Source organism: Antechinus flavipes, chromosome 2 (assembly GCF_016432865.1).
Source record: "Antechinus flavipes isolate AdamAnt ecotype Samford, QLD, Australia chromosome 2, AdamAnt_v2, whole genome shotgun sequence".
Classification (NCBI taxonomy): Eukaryota; Metazoa; Chordata; class Mammalia; order Dasyuromorphia; family Dasyuridae; genus Antechinus; species Antechinus flavipes.
This window is the reverse complement of record NC_067399.1, coordinates 284,608,296-284,624,268: the sequence shown is the minus strand read 5'-3', so window position 1 is coordinate 284,624,268 and position 15,973 is coordinate 284,608,296. Positions and strand designations below refer to the sequence as shown.

Here is a 15,973-nt window from a genome sequence, read left to right as displayed (position 1 = left end):
GCCCTGAAGTCAGGAGGACCTAAGTTCAAATCTGGCCTCAGACACTTAACACTTCCTAGCTGTGTGACACTGGGCTTGCCTCAGCCAAAAAAAAAAAAAAAAAGAAGTTTTTTTTTTTTTTTTTTACCCTTGAAAAAGGTACAGAAACACATTCTATACAAAGAACAGAGTAGAGTTAGTACATACCTCAAAGCCTGGGCTGACAGGAGACTGAAACAAAGTTGGGAAGAAGAAAGGCAAGGCAAAGGAGCAGATTTTTTAAAAAAGAAAATGAAAAGAAGAAAATAATGTTATTAGGGAAAAGAAAAAGACATATATTTATTCATTTCATATATATGTATATATTAATAGTGACCTTAATAGATTAAAACTACACTACAACTTTGGAATCCTCCATATATTGTCTTAAAAATACTTTTAACACATTATTGTATTTGAATTTCACAACAACTCCCTTGAGGTAGATACTGCAGCTATTATTATTTTCATTTTACAGATGAGGAAACTAAGGATGACAGAAACTAAGGGAATTGCCTATGGTAATTAAAAATATTAAGTATAAAATATGGGATTTGAATATACATCTTTTGTACTCCAAACACAGAACTCTACCTTGCTTGATGAAAAAAATATAATAATAAGAGTTTCATTCCAATTTAGTTCTTCTTTGCAGAGGTGGGAGGCTATGTGTATAAAAGTCTGCATATAATATCAAATTTAGTTAATATATTATTTCATTTTGCTGAAATGTTTTTTTTTTTTTTATGTTATAAGGGTGGCACTCTGGCAGGGTGAGGAGGAGGTAAATGTAGGTAGCATAAAAACAAAAAGACACCCAAAAAAAGCCACAAAGTGGAGGAAAATAAAAGAGGTTAGGTTTTCTTTAATAGAACTGATCCTTTTGAGGAAAAAAGAAATAAAGAGATCATCAGAGTAATACAAAATTTCAGACTTGTCATACATCTGCAGTCAGAGAGGGATAAGATATCCAACTGCACACATTCTAGTCATGTTGTACCAGCTTGGACAAATGTTTCTATTAAAAGGTTAACTTTTCAAAAGAAGCACACATAAGCTACTACGAAATTGATCCAAATGAATGTTCTTTCTAAGTGTCAGATTTGCAAATGTGACAAACTCCAGTTTCAAAATGGTTATAAAGAGTTGCAAGAGAATTGTAGATTTTTACAGAGAAGGATTATAATTGAACTACATTGTTAAAGTCAAGTGGAGTAATTATCCTGCAGATTTGATCCCTGTGAATATATATGTATTTCACATTTATACAGCAATTCATGCTTATAAAATCTCTATGTGCATTATCTAACTTTATCCTAACAACAGTCAGATCATTCAGGTTGCGTTTTAACTTGGGATTTTATTATGATAGAGAGTTCCAGGTGATAAATTTCCTCTACCAATATACATCACTAACTTTCCTTCAATTTGTGGTAGCAGAGAGTTCCCTAAGAGCACTGAGAACTGAAATGATTTGTCAGTACGATAATAACTCAACATTTATTAAGCACCTTATGCTTGCCAGGCAGTGTGCTTAGCATTGCAATGCAATGAAAGGCTAATCATAGTCCTATTCCATGCATAAGGGAGATGAAATTGAGTATTGGAGGTTATACAGTCAGTCCCTCTATCTCAAGAGTTAGAGATGGCTCCACATTCTAGAAACAAAATAACTCATCCACCTAGCTGCACCCCCCAGTCAAACCAAGAATGTGAAGCAGATTAGACTCATGCATCACAGTTTTGACACAGATAAGCCTATTGTAAAATGTAATAGTGATAGTGAGCCCTAGTAGCTATTATATCCTGAAATACCCCAACAGGAAAAAAATGCAAGCTTTGCATGGGGATAATATATCTTTTCTCTTTTCAGAGTTGGATAGAGTTTATGAGGGTTAAGTAGAGAGTTACATAGGAAAGAAGGGTTTAGGGTTATCAAACTCACCTAAGTACTCTCACTTTGAGGGACAGAGGGGTATGTTAAGTAACAAGGAAAAGTCATTTGAGTATCAATATTTAGTACATAATACTAAAAATTATTTCAAAACATGGTACAAAAATAATATTAGACATATATGAGACCAATGCCATACTTTGAAGTCAGGATGATTTGAATTTAAATCTTACCCAAATACCTACTAGTTGTGTGCCCTTGAGCAAAGCATTTGATTTTTTAAAACTCAGCTTCCTCATATATTAATTGGGGATAAGAACAACTACCTTCCAGGATATTTGTAGCAATCAAATGACATAACATATAGAAAGAGCTTTGTAAAATTCTAGGGAGTTCTTCATTATACTAAAATGATACTCTACTGGATATAATATCTCATGGCACAATGGGAAAGAGAATTTTATTCATGAACATTCCAAATAGCTATGCTACATGATGAATAAAAATTAGTAAAAGTACATATTTTATTTATATAATATTTGGGGGGATTAAATGAAAAAAGGAGAGACCATTTATTTGTCATTTATATATTTAGATAGGAAGATTTTACCACCTCACTCTGTCTTTGATTGTCTTCCTATTAACAGTAAGCCTCTTGGTGATAATAATTAGTAGCAATAATAAATAATTGCCCATTTCTTGTGCTCCATGTCACTTCAACAATAGCAAACTCAATGAGCAGAACATTTTAATTGTGAAAATGACAAAAATTATTTTACATCTATTCTATCATTTTCTTTTATCCAAATTAAATTGACTCAGAGCACAACTTAACAAAACTAAGCCACGAATTTAAATCTGTCAAAATTTAAAGACCATATTAAGATTTATAAATGTCTCATTTATTTTTCAAAAAGAAAACACCAGAACAATATAATGCATTTGAATACTGACAGATCTACCCAAACTAATATACATTGTTTTGGCTTGGGTTTCCTCAAATGAGGAATGTGCAATATTTGAATGCATTCAGTGTATATTTTGACAACCTCATCTATGTTGGTGGAATGTAACTCTTTTCCTGAGTTTATTTGATCAAAAATTGAAAACATAAGGAACACCTTCTCTCCCTCAAAACCCCATAATGTTCCAAAAACAAGAGACAAAGCTATAGGAATAACTGAGGAAAAATATTTATTGACCATAATACACTGCATTTGATATACATTTTATTTAAAAGGGTATTTGTAGATTTCTTATAATTATGATTGGGTAAAGAATTAACAACTAAATATGTGTTAAACAATAAAGCTATTCTTAATTAATGTTCTCAAAATTGGCTAATCCCCTCTTCTTAATTCAAGTACTATATCAGCTCTTTCCTTATTTCTTTTTAACAATCTTTCTTGTGATGAAAGTCTGTAGATCATCAAGACCTGAGGACATGATTCAATGAGAGAAACTAAAAAAGCAAATTAGGAGATTCTGGCCTAGAAAAAGGATTGGGACTACTTTGTATTATTTTGAGGATGACAGTCAGAATAGAGTTGCTTGAAAGGATTAAATAAATGCTATTTGTGTTAATCTATCTTCTTTATATTCAAGGAGGAAAATACCTCACTTTGTGAACAGTATAATGCAGAGCCAGTTCAGGTCTGGTAACTACTAGGACTAGTGAGCAAGGGGAAATCTCATCTTCTTTACTTTCTTTAATACACAAGCCTGAGATTAGGGAAGAAAGGAAAGTGAGTGACCCTTCTTCCATTATTACTTGAGATTTATCAGTATGCAGGTTTGGTTTCACACATATCAAAGATCTGGCAAGGAACAGTCATGCTAGGGGAGATGTTATAATTTCTTTTGCATTTTACTTGTCAAATTCAAACTATGGCATGACATTATGGGGACCGAGGAAATAAATCTGAAAGAATGAAAATTCTCTATGGAAGAGCTCAACAGACCAAAACATGAAGAATAAATTAAATGTCTTCATATTTTATTAATATTTCATCTTCTAGACTAAGTTGAAACTCAAGAAAAAAATAAATATCAGCTACCAAGTGGCCTTGTTTAGAATGAAAAATATTACTTAGGTTCACTCATATTTTCAGTGTTTAGAAAGTTCTCACATTGTGCAGTGATATAGAGGAGGAATGTGATTAAATCATGATCTGGTAATTAATTCATATATGATATTCCTAGTTATTTCAAATTCCTTAGCTCAATATCTTTCTATATGACTGTACAACTGAGTCAATATTCTAAATTAATACTACAAGATGCAGGTATTTACTTAGTCCAAGAATAGATCATATATGTAAATATTATATGTGGGTAAATTTCCTTTTCTTGTACATTCAAATAAATAATACTGTTTAATTTTCCTAAGAAAAAAAAGAAAAAACCTAAAATCTCAAGTCTGCTATTTTCCTGGAGAAATTTGTTTATTGCAAAACATAATGGAAAAAATACTAACTGCATACCAATAATTTCAGCAATATAACCATTACATCTTTTTATAAAAATATCACATATTTCTAATTTTATCTTGCAATCATTGTTCATTTATACCACTAATTAGTTTAATATGCTTTGAAAAAGAATGTCTTTTTTAAAAAATGTATGGTTTTCAGATTTGGACAAATTCATTTCACAAATGATAAGAAAAGTACTATTCCAGCTTTTTGGTCAATAATTGATTCAGCATTCTCTTCCCCATCCCCATTCTATTAAGGTTAAATAGTAAAGACTCCCAAATTGGAAAGATTTTCTAAGTTGTTCATTATTCAATTTAAGTGAAAAGTAATTAGCATAAATGCATATTGTATATTTATAGTTGCCTATTTTAGATCTCAAAGCTCTTCACATTTCACACATATCATCTTACTGAATCTAAGTGGTAACTCTATATTAATGCCACCCCATTACCTTAATATGAAAATGGAAATAGAAAAATGGAAAACCATACCAAGAGAGCTTCATCTTGAGTGTTAGGTGAGAGTTCTGCAGATGTTGTCCGGACAGTAGTGAGCCCCGTTAAAGAAACATTGGATAGCCGCCTTCTTCTCATACCACTGCAGTTGTTAGGGATTTTAAATGCACATCTCTTATGGTAGTTCAGACCACATCCTGGAAAAAGCGTAATACCTGGTCTATTAAAGGTTATCTAATACCACATTAAAAAAACAAAAACAAAAACAAAAACAAACAAACAAAAAACCAAGGAATAAATTGATTTTGAATAGGACTTCCTGAATTTTTCTTGGAATTAATTCTGAAATATAAATCTGATTTTGACTTTAATACTTTTTTCTTTTTAAAAGTTTTATTGGTGTATTTTAACAATATAAACATTTATAGATTACAACCCCATCTCTTGTAACAAACAAAAAAAAACTTTTAAAAAAGTGATGTAGTGACTTCATCTGAAATTACACATATTTCAAATCTGTATTTCCTATCTCCATCTATTTTATTCTCTTTCTATCCCACCCCCCATGATGGGGGGGGGGAGAGAGAAAAACAAGTTTTTGGTAACAAATATTTTTATTCAAACAAAAGAAATTTATTGGCTATGTTCTTTCTATGCCTCTCTTTCTCTCTCCCTCTCTCTGTGTCTTATCTCTTTGTATACATCTGTATATATAGATATTCAGTACTCAAATTCTTTTTCTATATCCTCTGTGTATAAATGTTTTATATCTGACATGTATGTGCTTATGTATAGATATAATTCACTGGTCAAATTCTGTCACATCACAGTAATTGATTTTGGGCATTATAAATGTGCTCCAAATTTACAAAATTTACAAAAGCAGATACAGATTTAGAGTTTGAAAACCATAGTACAAGGCAGTGTTGGGTCAACACTGACAACAAAATGACTACTATTTTGACAATTCATGGTCCTACCTGAAGATCGCATGGCTCTTGACAATCTGCTCCAATTCAACCCTTACTTTTGCCACAGTTAGGGCTGTCCTGAATGAGTCTATATCATGGGAAAGTGTTTCTTTCATGTTTATAATTAAAGAATTATTTTGATTCTAGCTTGTAGTGGAAGTTTGGCCATAAAGAACATGACTCAAAATATTAACTGACCAAATTAATAAGCTATTCTTGAACTTAGGTCACCCAGGCATTTTTTAACCAGGATGTTTTCATATTATACATAAAGAAATTACATTGTATTTATGAACAATACCCAAGTGTTTAGGCTATTTTGATTGTGAATTTATTGAAATGTGAATTTACATGACTTCATTAGTAAGTTATATCAATATGAAGATGATACCATTCATGATTTGGTTAACAATTCTGCTCATTTTTAATTCCATGTCATTTATTTACTAATTAATTTCTTCAATTTAAAGATTTGTCAGAGTTTTCTTTCTCAAAGAAAAGGCAGGGAAGCAAATTCTCAATTCTAATTAACATAAAAATAAAATATCTCTTGAAATAACTTGAAAAGTAGAGTACTGGAGAATCACTGATATTATTTAATCATAAACAAAACATCTAAACAAAAAGATAAGAACTTAACAATGAAAAATACAGTATTTGAAGCTTTTCTTTGGTCTGATGAGCAAGAATTTATCTATAGGAATCAAAACAATGATTATACCATTTAAGTAATAAAATAGTTTTATATTCTGATAAACCAATGTATGACTTCACATACCTAAGACTTAAAAAAATAAAGGGAAGTCAGGAGGACCTGAGTTCAAATCTAGCCTCTGACACTTAACTCTTTCTGACTGTGTGACCCTGGGCAAGTCATTTAACCCCAGCCGATCAAGGAAGGAAGGAAGGAAGGAAGGAAGGAAGGAATAAGCTTCTTTTATTGCATAAAGCTTATTTTTTCCCATTACAATATTAATGGGGAAAACTACAAGAAATATTCAGAAACTTCAAGTTTTAAATAGAATATTCCACTCAGAACACTGGACTGAGGAAAAAAAAAAACCAACAACCAGTAAATCATAGGTAAGAAAGACATGTTAAGTAATTCTTTTCCCCCTTGTCATAGAAGTAGAATTCTTTTAAAATAATTCTAGAGGAAGAATATTATTGTTTTAAGTATATATGCACCTGAAATGATATGCAATAAACCTTACAATTTTCTACATCTTTAAACTGTTTGACATGCAATATATTCTTTTGCTGCAGTCATTTATTTTGCATTATTTGGGATTAAGTTCATAAGATTTTAATTCATATTCTCTAATTTTTTTAATCAAAAATCATGCTTTTATCATATTAGATGTTAAGTATACCTCAAATATATTGTCTACTTTTCCTAATCAAATCTAGATTATAGGCCATAGGTTAGGAAATTTATTCAGTTAACAAGTACTTTTTATTAGTCTGTCCTGCCCACTAATTATGCCTATCCTTTAATCAAGAAAAAAAAAGAAAAGAAAAGAAATAAAGACCAAGTCCTTCAGTACATATCTACATAATTCAGTTAAAACAATTGTCTCATGTTGGTGTTCAATAGTTTCAAGTCATTTCCAACTCTTCGTACCCCATCTGGGTTTTTATCGGCAAAGATCCTAGAATAGTTTTCCATTTCTTTCTCCAGCTCACTTTACAGATGAAGAAACTGAGTCAATCAGGATTAAGTGATTTACTCAGGGTCATATTTATTCCCATGTTAGCCTCATCTAGAAATGTATGTCTCTGCCTGCATTTTAAGGTCAGTGGTTTGTTCCATCTTCAATTTTTTAGATTTTTAAAATCACAATTTTATTAAAAAGAGAAGATCTGAGTATAAGAAAGGAATTGGTAAGGGATAGGAAAGAAAAAGGAAATTTAAACACATCTCAATTTGGATTTAATAAGGGACATAACCTACCTTCACATTTAAGTCCTTGACGGACAAGCCCCCACAACATTTCTCCACAATGATCACAAAAAGCTGGAGCCCGATAAGAATGGACAAATAGTGCGTGGGGTCGGATCTGAAAATCTTCAAAGGTGGCAGAGGCTGCAAAACAATAAAAACACTGAAAAATAAAGTGAATGAATACAATAACTAATGTATAATAATCTTGCTTATGATCAGGTGAAATCTTTCAATAATATAAATTTCATCCTATTAGACTCAACCTTTGCTTAAGGATTATTAGGAACATATTTGACTCACCAGTCTCACCTCCTTTCTATGTCCATATTCTTTCACTGATTGAGATGTAACTGAAGTAGAATATAGGCAAAAATAAACCGGAAATTTAGGGAAAAAAAGTTGGAAAATCTATCAATGGAAAAACTACTCTCTGAATATTTGAATTGCAATATTAGACTACAAGATAATTTTCTGTTCCCAAAGGACTTGAAAAGATTCAATTTACATAGGCTATACTTCCTTCATACATGTTACACAGCCTATTTTCCATTCATGGAAGAAGATCTCTATCTTTCTTCAAATCTTAGTTCAATTATTACCTTCTAATAATTTATTTTGTAAAAGTTTCTATGTGTACATGTTGGAATATGTTTCCTCTGCCAGGTTTATAAGCTCTCTGAGGGCAGAGATTGTTCCATTTTTGTCTTTGTATTACTAATAGTCTAGTGTACAAAGGTGTATTGTTAACTAATTGTTGGCAAATATATAAAGAAAAATGTTTAAAAATATAAAAAGAAAAAATAATCTTTTTATTAAGATTATAAAGAGAAGAAGAAAAGAGTAAGAGACATCTAAGAAAGTCAGAATTACTGGAAAATGTTAGCTCATCATAGAGTAACTAGAGATATATAATAAATAAAACAATAAATCACAGGTTTACACAAAATACTGTACCTTCATATAGGGAAATGATAATATAAACCATATATATTTGTGCTGTAGAGTGTTTTTGTGTGTGTTTCTATGTGTTTATTAAGTCTATGCACAGTTTTAAAAAGCCATTTCTTTAACACCAGTACTTGTTTTCCTCTGATGGCCTCACTGCTCCATTCATTATTATTCCATGTTTCAAAATTATCATTAATGTGCACTTTAATCTACCCAGAGAGGCCTTGCTAAGAATTTGCAAATGATTTCTAAAGCTGGGATAATCATCATATTCTGAAAACCAAATACTAATGAATAATTATGATACAGACAAATGCTTTCCTTTTTATAGAGGGGGGAGAAGATAAAATGGACAAAAAACCCACCACAAACTGGTTTTTAGAACACACCTGAATATCAGCTGTACCTTCATAAACTTGTATAATCAGTTTATTTCCTTCTCCTTCCTGTCATATAATAAAATATTTTTACTGAAATAACTGGATTTTCACATACACACTCATATAAATGATACTCATAAAGTCTGTGGTGAGCCAATAATATCTTTTGGCCAAAACCCTGGATAATGAGGGAGGGGGATTCCACTAGACAATAATGGCATTGATACTTACCCGGTGGATTAGGTCCAAAATTTAGTTTTGCCAAAACAGTGAATCCAATTTAATATTAAATATGGTGGTGATTTAAAAGCAGTACTTTTCAATGAAAACTGAGCATAAAGAAGGCATTGCTGTTTCTTACTTTGTGAGAAACTCTGAAACCCTCAAACCATTCTTGATAAAATGAAGTGCATTTGGCTGAAAACAGAGCCAACTTGCTGAAAGTTGCCAGCTTAGAGTAAAATAATTAAAAAAAAAAAAACTTTTTTGGAATCAGACAATCATATGAGAACAGAAAAAAAACAGATTCTTCTGGAAACATTCTACCTATTCCATTCTCTGTGGAGATCCTACAGGAACACTTCCTGAATTTCTTGGGAGAAGCCTTGTGAATGCAAATCATCCCTTTAAAAGTAACTTTCTATAACCTAAGTGGCATGTTGGTAGCTCTAAAGTATTTAGAAACCAAATATGAATAAGCATAAAATTTCATTAATACAATACAGCAGTCTCTTTCAAAAGAAAGCAGACTATAATATAGGACAAGACACTGAAAAAAGTAAAAGGAAGCCACCCATTTAAAATAGGAGTTCTTAGGCTTTATTGAATCATAGAGTCCTTTCACAGTGTGATGAAGCCTAGGGCTCTTTTATAAGAATTGTGCTTTTAAATAGGTAAAATACATAGCATTACAAAGGAAACCAATCATACTGAAGCAATTATCATTTTTTTTTAAATAAAAAGTTTATAGACTGCAGGTTAAAGATCATCTGATCTAGAGGAAGAAACATATACTAATAGCTACACATCAAGCAGGTGTAATTTTAATCATCATCCATTCCAAGTGCTTCATATTATACATAAAAATCAGAAAAACCATATGCCCAATATATATTATATATTATATTCTATAGCAAATCTTAGTTTTATAAATCATATGCTATTGTTAAATATCATTTCCAGAGACATGGAGAGGCCATGTTGCATATAATAGTCAGATGCCAGATTTGGATCCAAGTGACACAAGAGTTACATTAGAAAACCACTTAGTTTCCTTAAATCTCAAGCAATTCTTTAAGAAGCTAAGTAATGGAGGAATTGTAAAAGATGAATTAAGTTCCCACACAAGAAGTGATATTACTGAAGAAATTGCAGTTGCTTTATGTATTGACATATTCAAAGAATGAGTCTAGAACAGGTATTCTTCTAGACAATTAGGGCTTGGTTATCTTAGAAGCAATAAGAGTGGAAGGGGGTGATGGTGATGATAGTTTTGGTATGACACGGGTCATGTTATTCATCTTTAAAGTGGAATTATATTCCTATTTTGTCAACTTTGGTCAAATAAAAATATCCTCTCCTTCAAACCTATGGAAAGTATTCACTAAGACTATAGACATGTCTCATGGACTCATGTCATATATCACATTTTTAAGATTACATAACCAGCCCAGTCTCCATGAATGGAGAAAGTATCTGACTAGCTCATTGGGGCTTGCTTTCTTGCCCCATTCTTCTGATGCTCAAAAGCTTCCAAACTTTCCCAGTGAGTTTCTATTCAATCATGAATTAAGTCAGGTCAGAAGCTGGAAAAATGATATTCTAAGCTTGCCTAAGCTGATTGCCAAAATACATTTCTCTCCCAGGTATCATGAGATACCTCAGTTGTATCAGCTATAAAATGAAAGGCTCCTTCTAACTGGCTTCTAAGGTCTCAAAAAATTCTAGCTCTTTTGATCCAATGCTTATGTGCTTGAATCTATGCCTAGTAGCATAGATATAGTTAAAGTAGAAACTAAATCATAAACAATAAATGGAATCATTACAGTTATCAACAGAAACAAATCCTCAGGGTAAAAACAATATAGCATGTGGGAGTATCGATTTCTTCTGTTAAAGAAAATATGAAATGCTGCTATCATTTAGATAGGGTAGAGTAATAATATCTCAGATGCCTACCTTTGGCAAATGCACTAATATCTTAGTTCATCTATTCGAGTTTAAGTGACTAACCAACGAAAGAGAGAACATACCAGGGAGAAGGAATATAAATGGTCTCAGAAGAAGCAATAGATTTAAATTAGCAACCATTTATGCTTGTAGCCTTGGAGCTTAAAAAAAAAAAAAAAAGACCAAATATGGTTAATCAATTAGTTTCTACCCCAACATCCCCCCAAAAGCATATTCAGTTTTGAATATGGAATAAGTTATTTGTCATATGACATAGAATGAGACTAGAAGAACACTTCAAGATCATGAGGTCTAAATCTGTTATGCTATTGATGAGGAAATTGGGGTCTGATAAAAACAAAACAAAACAAAAAACTAAGCATTTTGCCTACGGACAGGTAACTAAGTGGTAGTAATGGGATTTGCAAAAGCTCCATCCTCTGATTCTCAATCTCATATTCTTTTCCATTGAACTTCCCTAAATATCAACTTTAATATCTGTTCACAGAAAGCCTTCACACCATTCCATTTTGTAGGCCAGAATAGTCTAACTATGGAGGAGAAAGGAAAACATTTTAGAATTTTTTGGCATGTGTAGTTGTCTACAAATAGAAAATTTTCAATATTACATGTGATTTGGTTTGAAATGTGCTAGGAAGTAAGCTTAGGTCTTTTTGTCACATGTAGTTAGTGATAATAAAATGTGTTGCCTACCATTAACTGTTGCATTAGAAAAGTACTTTTGGTTTCTTTGAGGACAGTTGTTGTAAAAATGCCACCTGAATACCCATTGGTATTTTTCAAATCCACCTTGACAACATTGCTTCAGACACTTCTTCAGGTTACTTGGGAAAGACATAAGCAATTAAATCCTGAAGAATTATAGTGCCAAAAAAAAAAAAAAAAAAGTGTGGCAAATAAGTTTGTTTTTCTTTTTGTAAGAGAATTAACATTCACAAGCAGCTAGCACCCTTGACTTATGTTTAAATGCCGTATTTCTAAAGTTCAATTTTAATATTCTTCTGTTAATTTTAGAATAATTAAATACATTTTAAAAATAAAACCTACAGAGTATGGTAAGGTTTTTATATTCATTTGAAATCAAAACACAACATCCATTCATTATGAATTTACCTGTTCTGTACCCTGGGGGAAATCAACATTAGCTGAGTTTATGCATGCTGTCTCAACTAATCACAAAATTGCACTTCAGAGATAATCACTTAGGATCAGAAAACAAAGTGAACACTGTAATTCAAGTTCATTTAAGTGCTGGAGCCAAAAAGGACTGATAAGAATAGGCACATGAAAGTGTCCTGTAGTCTGGAAGGCAGTAACACTCTTTTATCATCAGTCAATCTCAACTAAATTAAAATCACATAACAGGTATACAAATATAATAGGCTCTTTTTATACTTATATTTGTGTCTTTTTGATTTGCTCTATTCACAGTCCATTGTTATGCTCCAGTGTGCATGAGAAGGGAAAATGACATACTTTACTTGGTCACTGAGTTTGAAACATGCAATTGAGTCAGAAATCCTCAGATAATCAGTAGTTCCTTTAAGGTTCATTATAAATTGTTGCATTAAATAGAATAAATTCTTTGGTTCTTGTTATAAAAAAAATTAACTCTAAAAACAAAATAAAGAAATCTTTAGAAGTCAAACTTCTATAACAAACATAAAGATTACTTTTTCCTCTAACTTTTAAAGAGGAATTTGAGAGGCGCATTGATTCTGGGGCCCAGGAATGTACATGTGGTCAAGAACAGACTTAGAAGAAATATGAAAGCTGTCTTGACAAACTAAAAGGTGTAACACAGAGACATCAAACTTTAGACCACTGATCCAGAGCAGGAAGTACTTCAGAGGGTATCTAGTCCAACCTCCTTATTTTATAGATTTAGGAACCGAGAATCATGAGAGGCTTGTTTTCTCAAAGTCACAGAGGTGCAATTTGAGCTCAGGTTCTTTGACTAGAGCATAGCATGTTCTACACCACAGCCTACTCCCTGTTCTGTTTGACCAAAGAGAACAGAGCCAGGATCATGGGACAGGCATTGAAAAAAAGACATACTGAGGCCTGAAGTTAGGAGACAGTAAAACCAAAAACTTTCTGGTCATTAGATCTCTCCCAAAGTAGAATAGCTATCCTGGGAAGTTCTGGATAATACTGTCATTGAAGATTTTTGAAATGCATTAAACTTTTTTAGGCCTAAATTAGATTAAATAGTCACTAAAGAGCTTTCCAATTGAAGCTCTATTCTGATTTTGGTCCCTATGACTTGGGGTTGACACTCCAACTATTTTATTTGAAACCATTTTGAAAAACTGAAGAAATTCACCAGGCCATCTATTCTGACATTTTACACAATTCATGAAAACCCTTTATAGGATCCCTGACAGATGGTCATTTGGCTTCTGCTTGGATTCTTCCAATGACTTAGGACAGTCACCATATCCCAAAGCATATGATTCTATTTGTAGGAAACAGCTTTAATGAAAAGAAAATTCTTTCATATATTGCCAAAAGCAAATTCCCTGAAATTGTCATTATTTATCTTATCTACTATGTTCTAAGCATAGTGCCTGGCACATGAAGAGGCTTAATAAATTCTTATTCTCTTCTCTTTCTTTTAGCTCTGGCCTCTAGCAGAATAAAATAACTTTTTTTTTTCCACTAAGAAATCTACTATTCATTTGAAGGTAGTTACTATGTTTCTCCCACACTCAATACCAAGCTCCTTCAATTATCTCATTAAGAATATGATCTCCTTCTCCATACTGGTTACTTACTATTGAATGGCTCTCATTTGTTAGCATTCTTCTTCAAAAATGATGCTGAGTATTAAATGCAATATTCTAGATTGACCAATGCAAAGTAAAATGGATGAGATCTTCCTTTTTCTGACTAAAATATTTGCAATATCCGATAAACTTGCTATAATGACCACACCACTTTCTTTGATTATACTGACTTGTAGAAATGATAAAACTCAATAACAAAAACAACAAATATTTATGAACTGCTTCCTAAATATCATGCTCTGTTCTAGAAGCCAAGGATAAAAACATTTTGTGAGGGATTGATGTGTTTAATTCAATACGTCTAATATTTGGAAAAGTTGTGTAAATATTAAATTAGTATAATTTCCACATCCTCCCCAAGGTTTCTGCTCTTTTAACCATGTTATTTTTGGAGACAATTTAATGCATTTTATTGAAACTTCAGAACATTCATAGGAGAATCACAGATTTAAAGATAGAAGAGTCTTTAAGTCTAATCCTCTCATTTTATATATAAGAAAATTGAGGCTTAGATTAAGAGACTTGTGCAAAATTAAAGAAGCAGAAAGTAGGAAGTTCAGAACTTGATTCCAAGACCTCAAAATCCAAATCCAGCATTTGCCTGGTAGGGTCAAGTGATATGTTTGAAAAGAGACAAAATTGGAAGGGATAGTTATTATGTTGAATGGCAGAATTAGAATGTAAAAACATCTTGATATACTGAATAAATGGGTTGAATGTAAGATGAATAATTAGGATGCAAAAATACTTTGACATTCTGGAACAATGGCCTAAATCTAAGATGAATAATGAAATCAATGTCTTATAGCTTGAAAAGAACTCTCTGTGTCTCTTTACATATCCTTATAGGAGACGTAGTTATAGATATATAAATATACAAATATATACATATATATGTACTTATATATGTATGTATACACATATATATGAATCTTGTTTTTGCCTCACAGAAAATCTGTGTGCTATGCATTGTTCTCATTTCACAGGTATGTGGAAAAACTGAGTCCTCAAGAAGTATATTTTAGACTGAATGTACTTTTTTCTTTCTTTCATCATTCATTGTGCTTCATGCATCCCTGTTGTAGAGATTATTTTAATAAATTTTGAATAAGAAGAAGCCATGGAAGAATATAAAGAGAGTTGTCTCTAGTATCAAGAAATTCAACCAAGTTGAAAATCACCAATTATGCCTTACTTCTGATTCATATGATCCCAAAGACAATGTGACCCTAGACAAGTCAGTCAATCCATCAAGAGTCTTGACCAACACTCTAAGACCTCTCTCAGAAAAGGTAAGATATGCACTAGTAGAAGTTTCTTACTAGGAATGCCTCATATTGATGACTCAAAGTCCAACCTACCCTTCTCTTACTAGGAAAAAAAAAGTTAAAATGATACTTTTTCTCCAAATTACATCATAATTAAAGTGCTTTAATCTAAAATTATGAAACCATTAACCTAATTTAGAGAAAAGGCATGTATGAATATTTTAATCTCTAGGAATTAATTATATCATATATATAATATACTCTCTTGTTTATCTTATTAGTAAACAAGTTTCTTTTGGTCAATAAAATATATCCCTGGTTTAAATTAAACTGAATACATTATTAAGTATGGGCAAGATTTTCTATGGTCAAGATATAATATTACATGCTAATGATACAAAGATGGAAAACGACTTAAGATTTGCTCTCAAGAAGTATATGTTCTAACAAATATGAGGGGGAAAAGGACATATACATAAATAATTAAAACATAAAGCTTTGATTTAATTAAATTAGATTAAAATACACGAAAGGCATAAGAAAGGTTAAATAGCATGGTATGAGAAATGCCAGGAGAATGGGATCACTTCTACATAGAAATACAAGGAAATATTTCTTGGAGTAGATATCACATGGGC

General features: G+C 31.8%; 1 protein-coding gene across 6 annotated transcripts in view; it reads right to left on the bottom strand.

The window, feature by feature from the left end:
• PRKD1 (protein kinase D1) overlaps positions 1-15,973 on the bottom strand; it is a 407,876-nt gene that overhangs the window by 117,443 nt on the left and 274,460 nt on the right. For 5 of the 6 annotated variants that reach the window (XM_051977312.1, XM_051977314.1, XM_051977316.1 and 2 more), the window contains 3 exons: positions 7,770-7,901; positions 4,881-5,041; positions 187-210 (listed from right to left, as the gene is read on the bottom strand). In XM_051977312.1, the coding sequence (XP_051833272.1) occupies positions 187-210; positions 4,881-5,041; positions 7,770-7,901 (317 nt within the window). The remainder of the gene's footprint in view (positions 1-186; positions 211-4,880; positions 5,042-7,769; positions 7,902-15,973) is intronic. The other variant, XM_051977313.1, reaches the window with a different exon arrangement.